This window comes from Danio rerio, chromosome 24, assembly GCF_049306965.1.
Source record: "Danio rerio strain Tuebingen ecotype United States chromosome 24, GRCz12tu, whole genome shotgun sequence".
Classification (NCBI taxonomy): domain Eukaryota; kingdom Metazoa; phylum Chordata; class Actinopteri; order Cypriniformes; family Danionidae; genus Danio; species Danio rerio.
This window is the reverse complement of record NC_133199.1, coordinates 5,950,544-5,971,793: the sequence shown is the minus strand read 5'-3', so window position 1 is coordinate 5,971,793 and position 21,250 is coordinate 5,950,544. Positions and strand designations below refer to the sequence as shown.

Sequence of the window (21,250 nt, the reverse complement as noted above, 5' to 3'; positions counted from 1 at the left end):
ATAAAGGACATTAAAATACAGAAATTTACTGTAAAATAAAGGACATTAAATTACAGAAATTTACTGTAAAATGAAGGACATTACATTACAGAAATTTACTGTAAAATAAAAAACATTAAATTACAGAAATTTACTTAAATTAAAATTTCTGGTAATTTTCTGTAATTCAACTTCTGTTTTTTTACAATAAATTTCTGTTATTTAACGACCGTTATTTTACTGTTTATTTCCGGCACCCCATCTGCTGGAATTACTCTGTAAATTTACAGATTTTTTTTACAGTGCAGCGCTAGTTACTGTTGTTTTCTGCCAGACAAGCTTTTTTCCTATACACACATATTTTTAAAGACCCACAAATAAGATAGAAATGGAATAATTGACTCAAAATAATGAATTTTATGCTAATTGAAATTACTAAAAAATACTTTAAAATCTTTATTAAGCAATAGATGGAATGCAAAAATAAACCCTGCCGCCAACTCAACATTCAATTCTTGTTGGAAATATATCATCATACTGAAACAAAAGTCTGCAGCAACTTCCTGTTCGAGCTTTAGGTTAAGGTTTACTGTTATTTTCATCATGCGTTAATGGACCCTGATACGCCTCTTCCAGAATGATGAAATTTGTTAGATCACAGGAGTAGTAAGCAGATCCAAAAATCTTATAGTTGGCCCGAATTCAAAGCAAAAACATTCAGTGCACTTCTTCTCCATGCACATTAGTGAGTGCACCTTCAGACAGCATGTTCAAGTGCTTATAAGAGCTCTCTAAGCAGAAACAAGGGCCATTGTCTTTCATGTACTGCAGGTAGTAATTTCAAGTGGCATTTGGGACTTCTCCGGAGCTTCCATGTTTCTCAAAATGCTGTATAGATGCTGTGTAATTGCTCTAATGGGGTTCTGCAACAAACAATTAGGTTTAGAAGCTAAACTTGGTTGCGATGGCTATAAACACACGCTGCGTCATATTAACATGTGTCATACGCAGGAACACACTTCATTCCCCATGTACATCATAATGAGCGGATACCATAGCATCTCTCTGCTCGCCTCTGACGATGTCTTGTGCAGTTGCCATGACAACCGCTCAAGGAGGTGCAGCGATTATTTGTGTATGAACTGAAGCTATGGGAGCAGGTGCCGAAGAGAAAGAGAAAGAAAGAGAGACAAAGAGAGGCATGCTGTGTATGTACTGTACTGTGTCCTCTTGTTGAATTAGCAGGCATATGGCCCAGCTACACTTTTTTGTTGACATCGTGATGCGTAGGAATTGATATGTGAGGAATGGATTATGTAGCTTTGTAAATGATGTTCTGTAATAGGGTGGGCTGTCTTTTTCACAGCACATGGAGGATGTCCTTTGTTTCGGAGTTGATTGGATTTTAGTTAATATGAGTTTCAACTGATTTGGAAATATGTAGAATAGGATGTTGTTGTTTTTACTTAAAGGAATATTCCCCATTTTTTTTGAAAATGTGCTTGCTTTACTAATCCGCTATAGAGTTGAACAGTTGAACTTTTTAAAATCATTTCTATCTCTGGGTCTTTTAGCTTAGCTTAGCATAAGTCATTGGATCAGATTAGACCATTAGCATTTTGTTTAAAATATATAGTTTTGAGTATTTTGATATTATTGCTAAACATAAGAGTAGTTACCAGCCAAAGGGGAATCAATTCAGTCAATCTTTGGGTCTTTTAGGTTAGCTTAGCATAAATCATTAAATAAGATTAGACCATTAGCATCTCACTCAGAAAATAGTTTTGATCACTTTGATAATATGGCTAGAAATGAGAGTAGTTATTAGCCAGCCAGCCAGCCAGCCAGCCAATAAATAAATAAATAAATAAATAAATAAATAAATAAATAAATAAATAAATAAATAAATAAATAAAATAAAAAAGAATCAATTTAGTCAATCTCTGGGTCTTTTAGCTTAGCTTCGCTTAGCATAAATCATTGAATCAAATTAGACCATTAGCATCTCACTCAAAAAAATAGTTTGGATCATTTTGATAATATGGCTAGAAAATGAGAGTAGTTACTACCCGAAAAAAAAAAGAATCTATTCAGTTGATCTCTGCATCTTTTAGCTTAGCTTAGCATAAATCATTGAATCAGATTAGACCATTAGCATCTCGTTAAAAAAAAAAAAATCGTTTTGATCATATTGATAATATTGCTAGAAATGAGAGTAGTTACTAGCCAAAATGCAATCAATTCAGTCGATCTTTGAGCCTTTTAGCTTAGCTTAGCATAAATCATTGAATCAGATTAGACCATTAGTATCTCGCTCAAAAAAAAAATGGCTTCGATAAAGTTTATTATATGGCTAGAAATAAGAGTAGGTACTAGCCCAAACTGAATCAATTCAGTCTATATCTGGGTCTTTTAGCTTAGCTTAGCATAAGTCATTGAATCAGATTAGACCATTAGCATCTCGTTCAAAATAATGTCTGATAACTTGTTTCAAAAGTACACATTTTTTTCTACTCAATCTGTTTTTGTTGCAAGATTATTGTCTTTGTTGTACATGATCTGCATAACCGTATATTCTCAGAAACCAGAATAGTACCACAGTCATTTGCTTTTTAGACATTAAGTATTTACATTTGTTTACTTGCTTTAATAGATTTATTTATTTTATTTTTTTCACTGTGAACTGACACACAAATCTTCACCATCCACAGTGTTTCCCCCCTCAAATGTAAATGAGCTTAAATTTGAGTCTACATGGGTCAAACAGACCATATCCAATGACCCATGCACTCAAAGGAAGCCCTTTCCATCAATGGGAATAACCCAATGTTGTAAATGAGACACCAAATCTGGGGGCGGGGGGGTCCTTTAAAAAGAGCCTCATGTAAGGTTTGATTATTCTCCCAGGTGAGATGAAGGTAAGGTTGTTAGTTACACCGCCTATTTACATTAGAATAATGTTCAAAGTGCTTTAGAACCTCCCAAGTCTTGCTTTTCAGTTATATGCTAACAGGCAAAATGGTTTAAGACAAGGGCAAACTACACCGAAAAAGACAAAAACAGATGAATACAGACTGTGTCCAGTAGTGGTTCAGTCGTTCAGCCATTGACACATTGAAGAAAACACTAATGTTTAAAGGAAATACTGGTCATTGGGGGAAAAGGTTAAATGTTTGAGGATAGCTACTATTTTTTACAACCAAAAGTATGCTAAGTTCATCCTGACAACATTTTAAACATGCTAGAAAAGTACCAATTCATGCTAGCACTGTGCTTACCATGGTGTCAAAGTTACAATATGTTGATTTATGCCAGCATATTGGTAAAACATAGCAGGAACGCATTCAATATGTTAAAACTCCATTAACCCCTAATAGCACACATGCATCTTCATTTGGTGTTTGTGTTTACATCTGGAAAGCAAATTTCTTAGACCAATGTGTTCTCTTTACATCGATCTGATGGATGTTGAATAAACTTTATTATTTAGAATGTTTGTAAATTGTGCAAAGCAGATGTTTTCCAGACCAAAATGCTCTTTAAAATGTCTTGCAGATGTACAGGTACATGCTATCTGGGACACTATTAATTCAACAATCAGAAAAAATGTTATACATATAATATACATATGTTAGGGATTATGTAATCAATTTGCCACTTAGCTGTATAATCATTTCATAGCCCCAAATATTGACAAACTGCTTGAATGACAAATATACACTATGGCCCAATCCCAATTCTAATTTTTCAATGCCGGACCTCACAAATGCACTTCTAGAAGAATGATCAATAATAGCCATAAACACAGTCTTAAAACTTATAAAAAGGTCTTCCCAGAAGAGTTTACGATGTTGCTTACACCTGCAAAGGGTGGGGCTACTCCATATTAAACCCTCCAGATTAAAAGTTGCAAGTTCATTTAAAGGTAAATGACACAAAATCATTGGCTGTCTATGTGCGCTCTGTCTATTTCGCATAGATACATAAAGCATGGTCCATAAAGATATAGATGAGTTAGTTTAGTGTGGGGGAACTGGACTGGCCTGCACAGAGTCCTGAGCTCAACCCAATAGAACCCCTTGAGAATAAATTAGAGCAGAGACTGCAGGCCACACCTTCTCATCCAATGTACCTCACAAATGCACTTCTAGAAGAATGATCAATAATAGCAATAAACACTCCTAAAGCTTGTAAAAAGTCTTCCCAGAAGAGTCCACGCGGTTAAGGGTGGGGCAACTCCATATTAAACCCTACAGATTAACATTTGCATGTCATTAAAGTTCACGTAAAGGCAAATGTCACGAAAGCTTTTTTCGATTATTCCTTTAACAATGGTGCACAGAGTTCTGTGTGATTTTGAGAGTGCTGAAATAGATCGCTCTCTGAACAGAATCATGTAACTGAAACAGTTCATTTGGAAATGAGTCATCGAACTGTCAAACAGTCTTTACGAGAGCTAAGCTGAGTGAAAAAGACCCGATTCTATTTTTGTCCACTGCTGCACTTCTTGCAAATAGACACTTGTGCATCTATTGAGTATTTTTTTATTTCAAGATGGAATGTGCTGGCAATTACAGTACTCCAAAGCTGGTTTAATCACATCCATTACAAACTTCAAAGCAGATTGGGTCAATGGCGGCGAATATAATTTTTTAAAAGGAATTAATACTTAAAAACTGGCTTATAGAACTTTACTTTTGCAGGGTAAAGATTTTAATTCGCATATCCAATAAAGCAATGATCTTCACCACAGTATGAATGCCTGTGAAGTGAACCAAAGCCCAATTCCTCTGCTCATTTTCCACTGCAGCAGAAAACATATTGTTGAGTTGCACAAATTGCTGAACTAAAAAAAACAAAAAAACAATCCATTACAACTACTAAGGCAGAAAGTTTAAAATCAACTTGATTTTAACTTATACTGTATCTGCATATAAAAAATAACCAGGGGCCTGGTTTATAAACATGGCACATGCTCAAAACATGGGTGGAGATGTGCATACGCCACTTTCCATGCAAAAGTTGTGATCTGTAATAAACAAACTTGACAGGGGAGAATGTGCACAGATGTAAGTATACTATAAGTCAGTGGTCAGCAATCTTTTTTAGCGGCTTTGCTGAAGCTTTTTCAGCTTATGACCTTTAATTTGACATTTTTTAACTATTTAAAAAGTAGCTTAACTTTGACTTTTTAAATTCATGCAACCAAAAAAATCTACCCGGAAAGTGATAAAGATCTATTAGTCGATTGCAACTGACACGTTGGTGACCACTTCTCTAAATAAACATACAGTGCATCCGGGAAGTACAGCATTCATAGCGTTTCACTTTTTCCACATTCAAAAATTGATTAAGTTAATTTATTTCCTCAAAATTCTACACACAATACGCCATAATGACAATGTGAAAAAAGATTTTTTGAAATTGATAAAAATATATTAAAAATAAAAAAAATCACATGTACATCAGCATCCATTATTGCGAGTTCAGAAACGCATTTAAATCGGTAAAGGAAAAAGGACGCAGCATGTTTTTTAACGTAGTTTTGGACGTGATATGTGTACAGCCCCATACAGATTTAACCTGAGAGATACAGTACAAGCACTGATCTATAATAGATTAGTGATTACAAGCCGTGCAGAGCAATTAAAAGTGGTAACACACAATTAAAGACATATTTTGCAAACTGCACAAAACAAAGCAACAATTTTAATTACACTAACATGTTATGATCCGGAGGAAGAAGAAACTGGTCCATATGAGCTGTAACAGTTACTAATAAAGTCCCTTTCAAAGTCTTACAAAGTCCCATAAATGCGAGTTTCTGCAGCTCCTTCCTTTAATAGCAAACGGCCGACAAATTCCACGTTGCAGCGTAAGTTATGTTGCATCAATCGTCAGAAAAATGACAGGAACAAACACAGCACACGGTTAGCTATGCTGTGGTGTTGTTGTGAAAATGAACTTTAACCCTTTATTCCTTCCGGCCAAATCTCCATCTGTCAGTGATCGTCAGCTTCGAGTTATGATCAGTTCTGTGATCTCACGTGCTCTGCTCGTGTCTGAAGGGAAAGGCGCATTTACATTTATCGTATCCAGCACTTTATATTTGGTGATGTACCGTATTGACCCTGATGTGTACAAGCAACCCATCTTGATTCGTTTATTTGACTCTGAGTCTACTATTTTGTTAAATAATCAATAGTTATTAACATATAATGATAATAGTTTTAAATACAGTGCATTTTCAGATTTAAACCTCAACTGGATGTTTTCATTCATTAGAGCTGTGTTACACACTGCATGAAAAACCCACAAAAGGGGCTCTTTAAGTTAATCAGGATGACTAATGGTTCCACTAATAGACCAAGGTACATTTAATACTAAAAACAGGTTTTTGAAGTATGCAAATACAAGTTTTACCAAAGAAGTACAAACACAACATCACAATGAGAAAATGGCGGTCAGTGTTGGCACATACACCTGATTTCTCTACCCAAACTGTTCAAAACCCTCCCAAACAAACAAAAAGCCTACAAACTAAAAATAATAAGGTACACACGCTTAGGGCCCTATCATACACCCGGCGCAATGTGGCGCAAGACGCAACTCAATTGCTATTTGCTACTTTCACCTCGGCGCAAGTGTCATTTTGAGGTGTTGCGCCACGCTGTTTAAATAGCAAATGCATTTGCGCTCAAATGTGCGCCCATAGGCGTTCTGGTCTAAAAAAAAGCAGGCGTGTTTTGGCGCGTTGCTATTTTGAGAAACTGTAAATAGTCTGATCTTTAGACCAGAACAAAGTCGGTCTATTGTCTGGTTCAAAGTGCGCCTGGCTTACACACAAGATGCAGAGCAATACGCAAATATCTTTACATATGAAAATGGTATAATATATTAAGGAAATATATAATAAGTATATATATATATATAGGATATAAATATAAAGGATTAAATATTTGTAAGTATTAAGTATTTGGAAATAACTCAGTATTTTGACCACACTTCCTTAATATTGTTCATTTATTCGTTTGCTGGAAATTAGAACTGAATTTAGAAAGATTTTTGAAACAAATCTTTGCAGTTACAAACGAAATTAACTATTTATAGGGTAATTGATGTCTGTGCGTAAAGGTTTCCCTATCCACGAGAGCAAAAGCGAAAGTGAACTTACTTTACGTCCTGTAAATAGCAAATGCGCTTATGACGCGACGCAGGTGGCTCTTAAAGGGAATGGGAGATGAGACTCTAATTGGTTTATTCTCAAAACACATCTATAACTCATTAAGAAAGTTAACTCAACCCTTTTAGACCATGCACCATGGCGCAAAGTGGATATTCCCGTACTTAAATTTGCAAATATGGATTCTGACATGCCCTGAAAGCGTTTGCGCCCTGCGCTTTGCGTTTTGCGCATGGACCGTCAAAATAGAGCCCTTAGTTTTTATTAAATATTAACCTAAAATGCACGTTCAAAACTGATCCCAATCCCACCCAAATTTTGCCAACCTGGTTAAGCCTTTTTTTTTAACCAGCATTATTAAATTCTAGACCTGCAGAAAGATGTTCATCATCTGACTGATTTATGTATTTATTCTAAACATTCATTTAGTCACTATAATGAGCTTTCAACTGTAAAAAAAGGATAAAACTTTAAGCAGTTGATACAATTTTGTAGTTTTGCATAAATGTTTGTAGAGACACTATTTAACCAAAGTATCGATAAACCCCTGACACTCATAGATTGAAGAAAATCCCACCTACATTTTTAAACTTTTATCGGTCTCTTCAGGTTATCTTCTAATAACCTTTCCCCCCAGCTCTAGTCTAGTTTTGGCCGCATGCCTTGTGCTGTTTATCTCAGAAAAGAGGTTATCAGAGAACCGTAAGCCATGTAACAGAAATAAGAGGCAACAGAGGAAAATGCAAAGCTTTTAATAAAAAAAAAAAAAAGAAGGAGAAAAGCGTCTGAATGCTAGATAAAAGCAGTCATTGCTGCCCTGGGGCTCATGTGGGCTCAGAAAGGTACAGCGAGTCTGCAGTAAAAACTTCAGCATCTACAACTTAAGAAAGACAAAAGCATTGACATAGATGTTGGGCCGGGTGCTGTATTTGGCACGATTACTTAGCATCTACACTGTGTTTTATTATAGCTTGCTTCTGGCACAGTTTAATAAAAAAATAAAATGGTACCTTTGGAAATATTTATCTCATAATTTTGACTATTTTTCGCTGCAATTTTGCGGTACGGTAGCTCAGTGGCTCATATGTATGTATGTATATATATATAGTCCTATACAGGCATGACATTCACTACAAACACAATAGACAATAATAACTAAAACATTAAGAAATGGTTTACTAAGGCATAAAATAATAAATAAAATAAACCATAATGACAGTCCGCAGTCATCCAGTAATAAATGCCAGACTACAAATATAATTTTTTTAAGCTAGACTAGCTTATAGATAAGACAAAAGAAAGATAACGGATAAAGACCGTCAGAAAAAAATTATAATATAATTATAAAATACTGAATTGGGGAAAATACAAACAGAAAGCAGAATTAAAAAAGCAAAGATAAAGAATATGCAATGAGCACATATCTGCAAAATGTTTGGAAGATGTATTTAAAGCGGCTGTAATAATAAGTAGAATAACTACAACAATAATAGTAATTAGAATAATAAAAACATTAACAATAATATACATGCCCAATGCCTGTCTCAGTGCCGTTTTAAAGTTCTAACCCTTTTTCTCTGATTTTCAGCTGAAAAAATGAAACAATCTGTGTTTATGTTTTGAATTGCAACTTGATTTCTTAATTCTGGGTTTATTCTTGTTCAGAAATGGATATAAAACTCTTAAGCTTCCATGATGTTTACTATATTTAGACTGTAACAAAAGAAATTAATGTGCTTGTAAATAATCTGATTTCGGTTACACCATGGTGAATAGATTTGCATTATCAGTGGCCGGTATACTGCTGGAACATTATTACAAATGAAAGTGACAACTATACAAAGCAGGAAGTGTCCAAAGCAAATCTAGATGAACAAAAACCTATGTAATATGTATTTAATGTATATACACAACATAGATTTAGTAATTAGCAAGGAATCACTTGCTGTCAAAACAAAAAACAAAAAAAGAATCGAATGAATATTTCACAGGTGTGTTGGATATTTGCATCTGGATAAAAGTGTCTGCTAAATGAATGAATGTTAATGTAAATACAAATGCTACAATTACATACATATGATTAGATTTTATCATTTGAGTGCTTTTTATAGTGTTGGGTCTCATTTTGCACACAGTGATGTCAGATATAGCATTCATTTATACTGAATAATCTTATTTTTATTAATTAACATAAATGCATGACAAAAACTGGTCTGACTTAAGTGGCCTTATCTACATTTGAATTGATCATTTGATACAGTATACTTATTGTGTGAATATTTGTTTTTAGATTGTGTGTATAAAATATATATATATATGTAGTTCCACATACAAAAGGGTTTTTGAGACTCTCCATGTTTGATTTTGCTTCAAACTGTTGTATAAACGCAATACCACACTCGTAGCAGTGCGATATGCCTGTATTTCGGCACTGGTTGGTGCACTGGTTGCAGCGCAACGCACGCCTCCCACCAGTGCCTAAATCGCACTGATATTGCTCATATATATATATATATATATATATATATATATATATATATATATATATATATATATATATATACATATATATATATATATATATATATATATATATATATATATATATATATATATATATATATATATATATATATATATATATATATACATATATATCTCCACTGTAAGAAAACTGTTGACTCAACTTTAAAATTTTAAGGCAACAAACTTTAGGACATAAGATCTATGATCGTCAAGTGCAGTACTTGGTTCGAAAGTTGAGCCAACTCTAAAAAGCTTTGCAGCAAGTTGCCTTACAATTTTGAGTTGAGACAACTTTTTTTTTACCTTGCGCATGTATGTTCGTTTGTAATTAATTTCTGTAATTATTACATTAATTACTAAGAAAGTAATTACCCATATCCCAAATCAATACCACCAAACTTTAAAAAAAACTTGCTGATTTCAATTGTTGAGTTGAATTAAATGAACTTTTTCAAGTCATCTTAACTCACATGAACCAAATTGGCTTAAAAACTAGATTAAATAGATAAGTTAAAGTAAAATAAGTAACATAAAACATTGGTTGTCATGACTTTTTGTTATATCATCTTTTTTTCAGTGCACACTGAAACTTTTGGAATCAAATGAACTTTTCTAGTCATCTAAACTTACATCAGACTGACTAAAATTATTAAGTTAAACATTGTATAACTTAAAAAATCTAGATGAAACCTGATTAATCTATTAAAATAATTAAAAGTAACATAAAAGTGTTTGTTGTCTTGATTTTGTGTTATAATTTTACATTGCATAAATGTTGTGCAATATAATATGTACACAAAATAAACTGTATGACTATGAAAAGTATATATATATATATATATTAGAAAAACAAACAAATATGCTTATACATCTACCAACATCTACTGAAAGGCTGAAAAGTAAAAGGGGTTTCCTAATTGTGAAATATCCACTTACTGTCATTAGTTGAGCAACAGGAACTGAGCAGAAGTAAAAGGGAATCCCTTTAAGACCTGAACTTGCCTCTGTGAAGTGCTATAAACCGCTGCACCATTTGTTTTTCAAAATGTTGTTGCGGCTCTTGCATGCACAGATGATTACTGTTAGCCAGCGCTGGAAACATGCTCCACCCCATCAGCACAGTGTAATTACAGTCTTCCTGTATCCTCCCTTTCCTCTCTGCAGTATAATATTGTTAAAGAGAACAGATGATGGAAACTGTTCATGGAATAACTGCCCATTTTTATCATTTTCCCTTTTTTCAGTGCATTTTCTATAGTGAGATAAAGCAACAGAGGTTCATTGGAAATACATGCTTTAGTCTATTTTTTGTGAAACTGCACAATAAAAACATACTTAAACATACATATTCTTGAATCAGGAAATGTAGAGTTGGTTGCGCACCTCCTGAATGTAACTCTTGCATTGCATTGAAGATACCGAAAATACTGTTCATCAAATCATTCATTTGTGCCTAATAAATTAGAAATATTTTTGACATTAAAGAAAACCTCTGACCTTCTTTATTGGAATGGATTATATATTCCAACAAAACCATGGAAAACAGTTTAGGGAAGGGGTCGGGCGGGTCAGTCTATATCAAGCTGATATATTATGCATCACACTATATCATTAATGAACACGCATGAGAAGGATGTTGATATTTGCAGTAATGTATACAGCGGCCTCTAGTGGATTTACAGTAAATACCTTATAGGAGAAATGTGCTCCAGTGGCATATTTGAGATTGTCAAAAATATACACAGCGCCCTCTAGTGGATTTGTGAAAACATAAACGTCATCCAGGGTACATATTTGTCAATTCTCAAAAATTCTTTACAATTATTTCTCATATTTCCATTAAGCCACTAGACAAATTGGTAACAGTGGGAAAACCGTCCATACGAAGATAAGCACAAAAAGGAATGGCTTCATAATGCTACGTAGCATTTATTTCAAAGACGAAGTGCAGCCATACGTACTTCTGGCTACATAATTCGCAATCTACAGAAATGTATATAGGGCTACGTTTTCAGAATGAGCCTATGTTTCTGTGGGCCATGGAAACATATGTGTTTGGTTTAGTCGGTTGCGAGTTAAAAAAGGTTGGGAACCACAGCTCTAGATGATTTGCCTTCTGAAATGTGCAATTTAATGTACCTGAAGCAACATATTTCAGATTTTGCAAAAATAAAAGCTGAGGCAGGGCTAAGCAGTGGCGGAGTAGGTAGTGCTGTCGCTTCAAAGCAAGGAGGTCGCTGAGTCGCTGGTTCGAGCCTCGGCTCAGTTGGCGTTTCTGTGTGGAGTTTGCATCTTCTCCCTGCGTTTGTGTGGGTTTCCTTCGGGTGCTCCGGTTTCCCCCACAGTCCATAGACATGCGGTACAGGTGAATTGGGTAGGGTAAATTGTCTGTAGTGTATGAGTGTGTGTGTGAATGTGTGTGTGGATGTTTCCCAGAGATGGGTTGCGGCTGGAAGAGCATCCGCAGCGTAAAAACTTGCTGGATAAGTTAGCGGTTCATTCCGCTGTGGCAACCCCGGATTAATAAAGGGGCTAAGCCGACAAGAAAATTAATGAATAAATGAAAAGCTGAGGCACGTGTTTCCAATGCGCCTGATATGGAGAATAGTGAGAATAAGGAACCAGGGCATCCTCCTCTCTCTGTCTGTCCTCAGTGCAGTGAGAAAGCGAACACGAGGACTTGTGATGAAAGGTCTGACAGAAACACATCCGTCTGATCTGGCCTTGTGATCTGCTCTTTATCTGTGGGGTTTAGAACAGTTGTCTCTGAATGTTAGAGACCAAACCGGCATGGCAGGAGTAGCTGTGGGTGAATGTTGGAGAAAGACATTTGTACGCTCTCTGTTGCGAATCCACTTTCATCCAGTTGTCTAATCCTCATTTTTCACCTCCAGCTCTTTCTCTCTGCCTGGGTTAAAAATTATTCAGCTCCTTTGCAGGTGATAAAATTTTAAGGCTGCTTTTGAATAATTAAAGAGCAGAATCATAATCTTAGAGCATAGCAAGCTGTGGCTGGAGAGGATTGGTGCATTCTGGCCCTAAAGGCTCCGTCAGATTCACTTTAGATTCTCTGTCTGGGCCTTGAGCTGTAACCTGCTCTCACTGAAAAAAACTAAAGCAAAACAATGGACAATAGAAGCTAACATGTCGGAGTTTGAAATACTGTAATTCTGTGTAAACCGAACTAGGGGGTAGAATAAAAATATAACACTTTACAATAACAGTACATGAAGAATGATGTATTAATATATAAACTAAACATTACTTTATTGTAGACTTAATTACTTGTTACTACATGATTGTTTGTTAATCAGTGTATTATTTACAACATTAGTTAGGTTTAATTTAACCATCATGAACTCAAGGTATGTTAATGTATAATTATGTCATGACTTTACTTGGAGGGGCGCATCATCATTAATCCATTCTTACCTACTCATAGTTACCTTAGTCCCTTTATTAATCCAGGGTCCCCACAGCGGAATGAACCGCCAACTTATCCAGCAAGTTTTTACGCAGCGGATGCCCTTCCAGCTGCAACCCATCTCTGGGGAACATCCTCACACACATTCACACACACTCATACACTACAGACAATTTAGCCTTCCCCGACTGTGGGGGAAACCAGAGCACCCGGAGGAAACCCACGTGAAGGCAGGGAGAACATGCAAACTCCACACAGAAACGGCAACTGAGCCGAAGTTCGAACCAGCAACCCAGCGACCTTCTAGCTGTGAGGCGACAGGACTACCTACTGCCTCGCCCTCTCGCGAATCATGTTGTAGTTAAAATTGCTTCATGATTAGCGCATACCTTAACTCATCAATTCAAAATAAAGTGATGTTTAGTTATATTAATACATCATTATTTGTGTGTTTGTGTTATTGTAAAGTGTTAAAATAAGTACATGAATGGAAAAAAGGAAAATATGAAACTGACAATAGCATGTATATGACTAAAGACTTATTAAATGTATGTTAATGTCTTTAAAAGAAAAATAAATCTTTAGAAAAATAAATAAAAATCTTGGTTTATACATTATTATGTACATTGTACAAAAGATGTACGAAAAAAATTGTTTATATATTTATACAACAGTTTTGTCTTGTTCTCGAATCTGATTGGCTGATAGTTGTGAAATATTAAAGTAATATCAGAGCTCGTACAGCCTCTTTACCCTTGTGTATTACTCCGCCCAGACGAGTGGCAACCAGAGTTCGACAAATATTTCACCTGCTGGACAACATAATGTACTTTTGAGCCTGTGTTAGGCGAGAATGTAGTTGTTTAGATTGCAACTATGCAGTTCATTTATAAGAATAGTGCCTATTTTTAATATTCATAATTTCGGAGATTCAGCGCATTGGTGGCCAGCCTGCATACTGAGCAGAGCAAAAACAGTTGATGTTCCGTCACAAGATGGTGACAAAGGCAGCTCAATAAATCCTTAGGGGAGAAAAGAAGCATTTTCTTAAGTGTATGTATCAAACCACAGCTAAACAAATCATTACAGAACAGGAAAGTGACATTCCAAGTCGATCTCTCTCTTTCGTATGTTGTAGTGCTGTATTTATACCATAGTAATCTGGTAGTGTTTGCTTTGCTCTGGCTTTTTCAGGGGTTAATTATTTTGAGAACAGAGAAATACTGTGAAATCTTTGATGGCATTTCATGCTGTTCAGCCTTATAATCTTAAAATGTGAGCAAAATTACTTGTTTTCTCATCATTTCCTGGCAAATCACAGCACAATATGTTAGCTGACCAATCAGAGCCTCTTGTTAGCTTACTAGCTGTATATAATCAAAGTAAGGCATATGAAAAAGTAATGCGATTTTGCATTTTATAAACCCAACCAAGCCTTAAAATACACTCTGGACCACCCCTGTAAGGTGAATAATAAGCCTGTGCAAGTTCATCCACTGAAAAAAAAAACATTTGTTTTGGTAATCTTCAATCAAAGTCTAACCATTTGCTTCCAAATTTGGAGTGGCGGCCTTGCTTTCGACTTCAACCAAAGAGCTTCCAAAGCACCTGCTTATTAATACCCTCTTTACAGTTAGGTTGCTATGAGGGAATGATGTACAAAAGAGAGCCCCGCCCCCTACTACATATTCTGTTTCAGTACATTTACATACTGAAATAAAAGTCTCAACAACTGTTGGTTCGTTAAGATAAAGGTTTTTTGAATGCTGCTTCTCTGTCTGTATACGTCCATCTATATATCTAGATATAGATATGTGTATATGTGTGTGTGAAAGTTCCTCAATAACTGTTAGAATAACTAAAAATAGGACCAGGCCGTTACCTTGAAATTGTAGGTTGTCTTCGGATCTCCTCTGTAGGCAGAGGCACATTTTTATTAAATGAGTGTGGATGCTGGTCCTTTGATCTGGACTACAGATGCCAAGAAGGAGCACAGCTTTGCATCATTTAGCTTAAGGCGGGTTCAGTAGATGTCCTGTACACACACATTAATACCTTAAACATGATGTGGCCAGTACAGTACACTGACACAGCCAGTGAAGCGAGACTAAGAGAGCTGTTGCTCTCATCTCAGTTGAAGACCAGGCACTGTGCCACATTCTGGATCATCTTCAGAGGTTTAATCATGCATGCGAGGCAGCCAGTGAAACACTGCAGCGCTCGGTCAGATGACAAGGAGCTGCGAGGCATATATAGAAAGAGAAAAGGTCTTTTGAGGATAGTTCACCACAAAATCAAAGTTCTGTCATCATTTACATATCATCAACATCTTTAAAAATTGTTTGGTTTGCAGGCATTGATTTCCAGCTTGATAGATTAACTTTTTATATTTCATGTTGTATTCTCATCTCGTTAAAAAGCTCTTCTTGGACATAGCAAATGAAAATAAAGAAATATAAGACTCGCTCAAAAACATGTTTATTAATTGGAAAAAGGTGTTTACTTTTTACATCTTAAAATGCTAATATTATTAAAACCCGAGACATGCCAAGTCAACGCCAAAGAACTAGCGGTGATGAAAACCGTGTGTTGTCGCCTCACGTCAGATGCGTCTTGTCCTGTTTTGACCAAAGAGCTATGTGTGAGCACACCAAAAGGACAACGTTTGACTAAGGGTCTGTCCATGCGACTTTTTTTCTCTGTGGTTTTGCAGTTTGGCTACACGAAAATGCAGTATCGGGTGTCTGAAACTGAAGTTTTTCTTAAACTCTGGGTACAGTGTGGTCAATACAACCTGCGTTTTCATCTCATGATGTCAGCGTGCACATTGTTTTCTCCTTTCTGATTGGCCAACACGACTGCCCTAGTAGCAAAGAATTCTGGCCCAGATTTGGCATTAAGCTGGGACAGCAGGCATTCATCCGGCACTTGCTTACAGCATGTGGGCCAACCATGGCCTGGGTTTGGCAGAGGTGGCACCGTCTATAATGCGGCATACAAGATTTGGGCCAGATGTAAAACGTAGTATTTGGCCCAGATTTAAAAAGTTGATTGTGGGCCATGTGAGTTTGGCCAGTCTTGACCCACATTTAAAATACATTAAAATAATTTTTGATTAAATATATCAATTCTACCAATCAGGTCACTGAGAAAAAACAAGGCCATAGTGTGCCTAAAGCGCAATGCTTCATGGGTTTATCAATTTCATTGCAATCGTGACACACCAACCTTACTGGCCCAGTTCAGGCCCAGTTATGAGTTATTAACTTGGCTGAGACTTGGCCCAGATATGGTCCGTGTTTGGCCCTTGTCTAGAAGCCAGATTTGGTCCAGTCATGTACCGTAATTCACTGCGGCATGTGGGCCAAGCAAAACCTGATTGTGTGGGCCAGAGCTGGGCCAGAGAAATTTTGCTATGTGGGTGGGTTCACACTAAATATGGAAGATGTGAATGAGACTAGTTTTGTACGTTTGTGGCATACACTTTGTTCTCACGTTTGCAATTTACTCCCGAAATATACTTAATTAAAAAAAAAATTGGTGTCAACTTTTATGTGGATGGAGATTTTTGCTTTTAAAGAAAGCACAGAAAACCCATGTACATGTGGACATGGCCTGAATTGAGAATGGACGTTCTGGCCTGTGTGAGGAAAATGCATTTCATACCTGCAGGTGGCAGTAGTCTGTATTGACATTCAACAACACATACAAACCTTAAGCAAAGCAGCATTGACATACTATTTGCATAGTACTTCTCACAAACCAGAGATGGATTCAATAAGGCAAATACGTCTAATATTAATTCATCTTATTTGCAAGTATTTAAGAAATTGGACAAAATGACAGATCTTGAATTTGCGCATTTGCTTAGTTTCTTTTGCTTCAGCTTTTGTTTTCGCACTCAAATCTCCAATCAGAGCGCTCTCTTTCACCAACTCCCCATGTCGATTCTACATGTTGAACTCACTCTCCCTCTGTAGACAAGTCCATGCTGACCATTTTGCAGAAGCAGAGGTGATGCCGTGGTGAATTTTTGCATCTCTGCTTTTCTGGCTTAAAATTGCCAATCAAAATTTAAGACATTGCAACCTGCAAGTCTGTCACTGCGGGAAAATATTTCAATGTCTGTAATGTTACCTTATTTAAAAGTCAAAATAGCGTGTATTTTAAAAATCTTGACATGAATCCCATTCTTTTTAATTGTTATTGTGATGATTTCAGAAGTATTGCATCACCCTGACACATCAGAGCACCCCATCCCTCAAGTATATAAGCATATGATCTTTGTATATATCAAAGAAGATGAGCCATTAAATGCAATAGTTAGTTAATTAAGGACATAATTTGATCACTGACTAAATCATAAAACACAATCTTATAGATCTTGATGACCAGTCCGAGTCAAGTCAAGCCCAGCTGTATTGTGATGTTCTCATGAATTACCAGGCTGGCTGAAATAACAAGGAGCCCTGTCTTTCTAACACAGATAGGCACAGGTAAGCATGCACGCACAAACAGCCATGCTCTGGACCATCTGTGGCGTCACGCTGAGATGCAGAGTTTAAAATCTGGCTGGGGTCTGAGCCAGACTGGACAATCAGAGGAGAGCTAATTCAGCTGTGCCCCACACAAGAACAGATGTCCCACATTGGGCTTGCCAATTCCAGCCGCTCGGCTCTTACCCTATGAACCTCACGGTCCACTTTACACCCCTATTACTTTCCCATTTTTTATTTCTGTCTGTGACTCATTACATTTTTTTTTTTTTGGCTTGAGCTCATTCAGTTTTGTTGTTTCTGCCAAAGGCATATCAGAAAAACCACATGCAGTCTTTGTTAAATCTTATGACTTTTCTCCTAATAGGTCTTGTGCCAAAACTGAGCAGATGATAATGGCCCCCCTTTGTCATGATACAGTAGATAGACCACTGTGAAGAATGTAGTTGTGTGTGTGTGCTGGGATAACATGCTTGGTCACTACATGAGGAGTGGTCCACAATGTGTTTTAAAGGCTTGGTTGTGTTTATGAGATGCAAAGCAATGTGACAATACAATAAACATGTTAAATCTATACTATAAACCTATAAAATGTCACCTTTTAAAGTATACCGGCAATGAATGTCCAAACATATTTTCACTTTTGATGCAGGAAGGGGATTGGTAAAATTAGCATACCAAAAATAGCCCGCTATAAATAGCTCTGCTTATTCACACCGAGTTGCATGACGGAAAGGGGGTTATTGAGGGCCAGAACTGAGGATGATGGCTAACAGAGGCCATATAGTAGAATTCTCCTTCTACTATACACACTTTCCAGTAACAACCCACACACTCTGTAAACATGCCCAGTACTCTTGAGAGTAGTGGTATTTGTGTGCTTACAGCAGGAGGAAATGCAACTCTTTCTTAGAAACCCTTGCAAGCCACGTACAAGGCCAAACAAACTCATATTTTACACTTCGTTTAATACATGCTATTTCATTTGACACCAAAAGCAAATAATCTACTCAAACCAAGTACCCAATAATAGCAAATTCCAGCCTGATCTCACGAGAAAACGTAAGTATTTTACGTTTTCCCAGTTTAGTGGCTAATTCATAAGAATTCCGTCGTATGAAGATGTGTGATTTTAAAAAGGAGGCATGGCAACTAACCCCACCCCTAACCCAACAATCATTGGGCATACCTGTCAACATTGGGATATAAAAATAAGGGATATGCCCACCATAATAAGGGATTCCCCCAACACAATAATTCTCTCATTTAATAAGATTTTTTATTACATTAAATAAGAGGTGTCACTTTAAAAATGCACACGTCTAATGTTATAATGAAAGCATTGAACTGCTTTTCTAACCTTTTATGCTCATTTAAGATGAAATTTGTGTTTGGAAAAAAAAAAAACACAAAGATTGACATCCTTATATGTTATTATTATTAATTATGTGTGTATGTCAGTTAAACACATCCAAAGCCCAGACTATTGCTCCACTTTAAACCGTCCGTTTGGGAAACAGCATCTGTTTATCACTATGGAGCACGTCAGCTGACAGTCATGCACTATTACGTTATTAGACTGTTTTGAGGCACTTCTAATCAGAAGGAAATGAAATCGCGCCGTTTTGAATATTTATTTATAAGTGTTTTCATTCCTAAACAAAGTGAAAGCACAGAAGACTCACGTTTTAGAGCAAGGGGCGACCTCTGGTGGTTCGGCGATATGGGTTGTGTATAGGGATGCTCGGCTGTTCAGAGAAAGACTGAAAATACGGGAGAAATACGGGAAAATACCTTTACGGCATGACAGCGGGATCATGTACGAATGATATCGTACGAATTAGATCGTACGAATTGATAGGAATTAGCCACTAAATCAAAAAGTTACGAATTGACGTGAGATTGTGTTGCAAATTCAGAGAGTCGATATTAACTATTATGTTAAACATTTAAAGAAGATATACATTAATGTGCAAAAGTTTTTTGGCATAATGATGGTAATATAATAAATAAATATAATAATGTGATGGTATAATGGATATATGTGACCCTTTACCACAAACCCAGTCATAATTGTAATGTCTTTTTTAAAATTGAGATTATACAGGGTGGTTAAATTATGTTATAGTTGATGGTTTGTTAAGATAGGAGATAGATAAGTGTTTAGTTATTTAAGACAGGGGTGTACACACTCGGTCTTGGAGGGCCGGTGTCCTGAAGAGTTTAGCTCCAACCCTAATCAAGCACACCTGAAAAAGCAAATCAAGCTCTTACTAATGATACTAGAAACTTCCAGGCAGGTGTGTTGAAGCAAGTTGGAGCTAAGATCAGCAGGACACCAGCCCTCCAGGATTGACTTTGGACACCCGTGATTTAAGATATGTGAAAGACAATGTTGGAAAGAATGTTTGTGCTGGTTTGAGCTGCTTTTCCATCAGTGTTGTTTGCAATTATTGTCTGAAAGGAATTGCAATTCCTTCTGGAAAGGATTTCAGTGATCATAGTTTTCATTTTCAGCATGCTAATGATCTGCTAGATGCAGCGTAATGCCATTTGTAGATAAAAAAAAACCCACTAATGAAACAAAGACAGTCATGAAATGGCCTGCACAAGGTCCAGACCTGATTATTATAGAGGCTACGTTTCTCAATCCCGGTCATACTATAAAATACACCAATCAAAAGCCCCAGGAGGTTTGTATAGCCCATTTGGAGCTCAAGTCACACACATTTTGGAGCTGACCTGCCCATTTGTAGCCATCTCTGACCTTCATTTAAATCAAACTCTTGAAAACTAGCATGTAGTCTGTCATTGTTTTGTGGTTTTTTGGGTGTCAAGTATTCTTGCTAGCCTGTAGAATGAATATCTAATAGAAGTAAGCATGACATCACATTGATTTCACAAAGTTAGTGTTTTTGTAGTTGGATCATTAAAGCATCCTTTTCAAAAACTTGGTGTAAAACCGGTTTCCAAAGGTTCAAGCTTAGGTAACCAACGCAATTTCACGGCAATTCGTAACTTTTTGATTTAGAGGCTAATTTGTATGAATTCGTACAATCTAATTCATACAATTTAGTATGATTTGTATGTGCTTTCAGTTATGAAAACAATGCCATTATATAGTCCTATTAGTTGTGGCTTGAACTAGAGATGTTTTTGATACATTACTGTTAAATATAATTGTTATTAATAAGTATTTGCTTGTTATAGGAACTTACATTTGCATTTTAAGTGGAATTTAAAGTAAGTAGCATCAAACTTTATAGGCAAAATAAGGGTTATTAAGTGTGCAATATGCAAAATAAGTTTATACTTTGTCAGATGGTTTAAGCCTATATGTTGCAACAAATGTCCTGAGTAGTCTGAATTGATCAGGTTTTACAGTGTGTGGGACAACAGTTCCACTTGTACTGTCTTAGCCTTGGGGAAAGAGACATGTTTAATCCATGTTTTATATTCCAGATGATTGTATAAGGAGTGTGCTGCCTATATTTCTGCTGATGTTATAGCTATCTGTAAGCTCCTTAGCCTCCAGCAGAGCAGATCCATTTAAATCTGTGATGCAGACACATAGTACACGCTTAGTAAGGGATGGCGAGGATGTCTGAGTTTAGAAATCTTGAGCTTCCAGACAAAATATTA

General features: G+C 36.3%; 2 protein-coding genes across 3 annotated transcripts in view; one reads left to right on the top strand and one right to left on the bottom strand.

Moving 5' to 3' along the window:
* The window catches only part of si:dkey-105h11.2, a 28,400-nt gene extending 17,608 nt beyond the window's left edge, over positions 1–10,792 (bottom strand). For both annotated transcript variants that reach the window (XR_012399681.1, XM_068217145.2), the window contains exon 1: positions 10,625–10,792. Coding sequence is in view for 1 of the 2 variants with exons in the window: in XM_068217145.2 (XP_068073246.1) it covers positions 10,625–10,630 (6 nt within the window). In the remaining variant the exon portion in view is untranslated. The remainder of the gene's footprint in view (positions 1–10,624) is intronic.
* gpr158a (G protein-coupled receptor 158a) overlaps positions 1–16,226 on the top strand; it is a 741,191-nt gene extending 724,965 nt beyond the window's left edge. The window contains exon 8 of the transcript XR_012399680.1: positions 15,980–16,226. The gene's annotated coding sequence lies outside the window, so the exon portion shown is untranslated. The remainder of the gene's footprint in view (positions 1–15,979) is intronic.
* The last annotated feature ends 5,024 nt before the right edge of the window (positions 16,227–21,250 follow it).